The sequence below is a fragment of the Cucurbita pepo genome, unplaced genomic scaffold, assembly GCF_002806865.2.
Source record: "Cucurbita pepo subsp. pepo cultivar mu-cu-16 unplaced genomic scaffold, ASM280686v2 Cp4.1_scaffold002722, whole genome shotgun sequence".
NCBI lineage: Eukaryota > Viridiplantae > Streptophyta > Magnoliopsida > Cucurbitales > Cucurbitaceae > Cucurbita > Cucurbita pepo.
The window spans coordinates 1-1,919 of record NW_019648756.1 but is presented as its reverse complement, the minus strand read 5'-3'; the positions used below and the strand labels follow the sequence as shown (position 1 = coordinate 1,919).

General features: G+C 36.0%; 1 protein-coding gene across 1 annotated transcript; it reads left to right on the top strand.

Annotated features, from left to right (window-relative positions):
• The first annotated feature begins 669 nt into the window (after positions 1-669).
• LOC111786771 (probable pyridoxal 5'-phosphate synthase subunit PDX2) lies at positions 670-1,854 on the top strand. Its single transcript, XM_023666999.1, has 4 exons — positions 670-895; positions 979-1,106; positions 1,361-1,448; positions 1,540-1,854. The coding sequence occupies exons 1-4, from the start codon at positions 841-843 to the stop codon at positions 1,692-1,694; spliced, it is 426 nt and encodes a 141-aa protein (XP_023522767.1). The 5' UTR covers positions 670-840; the 3' UTR covers positions 1,695-1,854.
• Positions 1,855-1,919: the final 65 nt, after the last annotated feature.

Here is a 1,919-nt window from a genome sequence, read left to right as displayed (position 1 = left end):
TTTTGTTTTTTTTCCCCTTAAATTATATGATTTGCCCTAATTTTTTATTTATTAATCTCCAAATTTAATATTTACTACGCTCATAAATTTTTTAATTTTACTTATTATAGATATTCACAATTTTTATAATTATTTAATTTATTATATATAAATTTAAATTTTATGTCTTAACCCAAAAAAAATCTCAATTTTTTAATTACAAAAAATACTTTATAATAATAAAAAATTTAAGTCAAATTAAATAAAGGTAATGGGTACTTTCCATATACAATTCCATTTTTTTCTTTATTAAAAGAAAAAAAAAAGAAACATTGCCTATTCGAATGATCTGACTAGTCAAAATATGCTACCAATCTCGAGGCATTTTTTAATTTATTAAAAAGAATGGAATCATATTCTTACGTTATATTAATGGTAATCTCGTGTGAGGTCACGTATTAGTAGTAGGGAACCGCGGAACATTTTGTTTAAGGGTGTAGAAACTTCTTTGTGAAGCAGAACAGCATATTTAATGAGCTAAAACAGACAATATATGTTATTGCTGTGGATGGATTGAGAGGAGAGAATATAAAATTACCAAATTTGAAAATTGAATAGACGAAGAATATTTGTTTTTTTTTAATGATTTAATTATCTTGGGAAAGAAAATTATTCAAAAAGTGAGCCGTCTGTGCTGCAGCCAGGCAGGCTCTTCAAATTAGCGCCACTCGAAAGAAGAGGTTGGAGGTGTTCAATCAACAAACGCTTCTGATTCTCTTCTCTCAATCGCTCCCACTGCCTTCTCCTGCTTCGTCGGAGCCGGAGTTGGCGCCTTCTAGGTCTACTGAACGCTCACAACACATGGCTATCGTCGGCGTTCTAGCTTTGCAGGGATCTTTTAACGAGCACATCGCAGGTTCTTCTTCTTCTTCTTCGCCTTCGCTATTGCTAGTTCCTTTTGTAGATGAATATCAATTGTTGTGTTATTGTGGCGCGCAGCTTTGAGAAGGCTCGGAGTGAAGGGCGTAGAGATAAGGAAGCCTGAGCAGCTTCTTAATGTAGCTTCTCTGATTATTCCTGGTGGAGAAAGCACTACCATGGCCAAACTTGCGGATCTCCATAACTTGGTTTGTTCCTCTTTCCTCTACATATTGCATCTATAATTGCACAAATTGAACATAGGAATAGCCTAAAAGTTGAAGCATCTTGCATTCAATCGTGTTTAAGTCGACATCTAATCTTTATTTCTCGATGCTATTGCCCCGCTAAAGCTGTTTTCGCAGATTAGACATCAGATATCTCAAATTGATGGTCTCATTATCATCTGGCTTAGAATTAGAATCGAGTGTATTTATGTTGTCGTAGTTTTGTGTATTTCCAGTTTCCTGCTTTGCGTGAGTTCGTTAGAATGGGGAAGCCCGTGTGGGGCACCTGTGCAGGGCTCATCTTTTTGGCAAACAAGGCTACTGGTGGATTTCCTTCCTCTTTTCCTCACCATTTCAACATCAATGAAATGCTTGAAATGCTTTCTAAACTTGGTATGGATACATGTATTTTCAGGGCAGAAAACTGGTGGACAGGAACTTGTTGGTGGGCTGGATTGTACTGTTCATAGAAACTTCTTTGGAAGTCAGGTAACTCTTGTTGCTTTCTCTTATTCGGTTCTGAAACTAGGAAATTGGCATGGAATGTGTTCAGGAATCAAATTTGCATGAAGTTATCTCTGCCTGTGTGGCACTGTAGCCGACATGAATTTTTCCCTTCAAGTCATCCTACTAGTTGAATCAGCTTCTGATGTTTTTTTTAAATCATAGCATGTTGGAAAAATACAGTCATAAACAACAATCTGGGGAGCTTAGACACTTGCTAATGACCATTACGTGTTAGAAATCACAGATGTCCACAATAGTATGATATTGTTCACTTTGAGCATAAGCTCT

What these genes read in the sequence shown, in the direction of transcription:
- LOC111786771 (XM_023666999.1), top strand. Translation starts at nt 841, where the DNA reads ATGGCTATCGTCGGCGTTCTAGCTTTGCAGGGATCTTTTAACGAGCAC. An exon ending in TTGCGGATCTCCATAACTTG is followed by an intron (nt 1,107 to 1,360) that starts GTTTGTTCCTCT and finishes GTGTATTTCCAG; the next exon opens with TTTCCTGCTTTGCGTGAGTT. An exon ending in TTTGGCAAACAAGGCTACTG is followed by an intron (nt 1,449 to 1,539) that starts GTGGATTTCCTT and finishes ATGTATTTTCAG; the next exon opens with GGCAGAAAACTGGTGGACAG.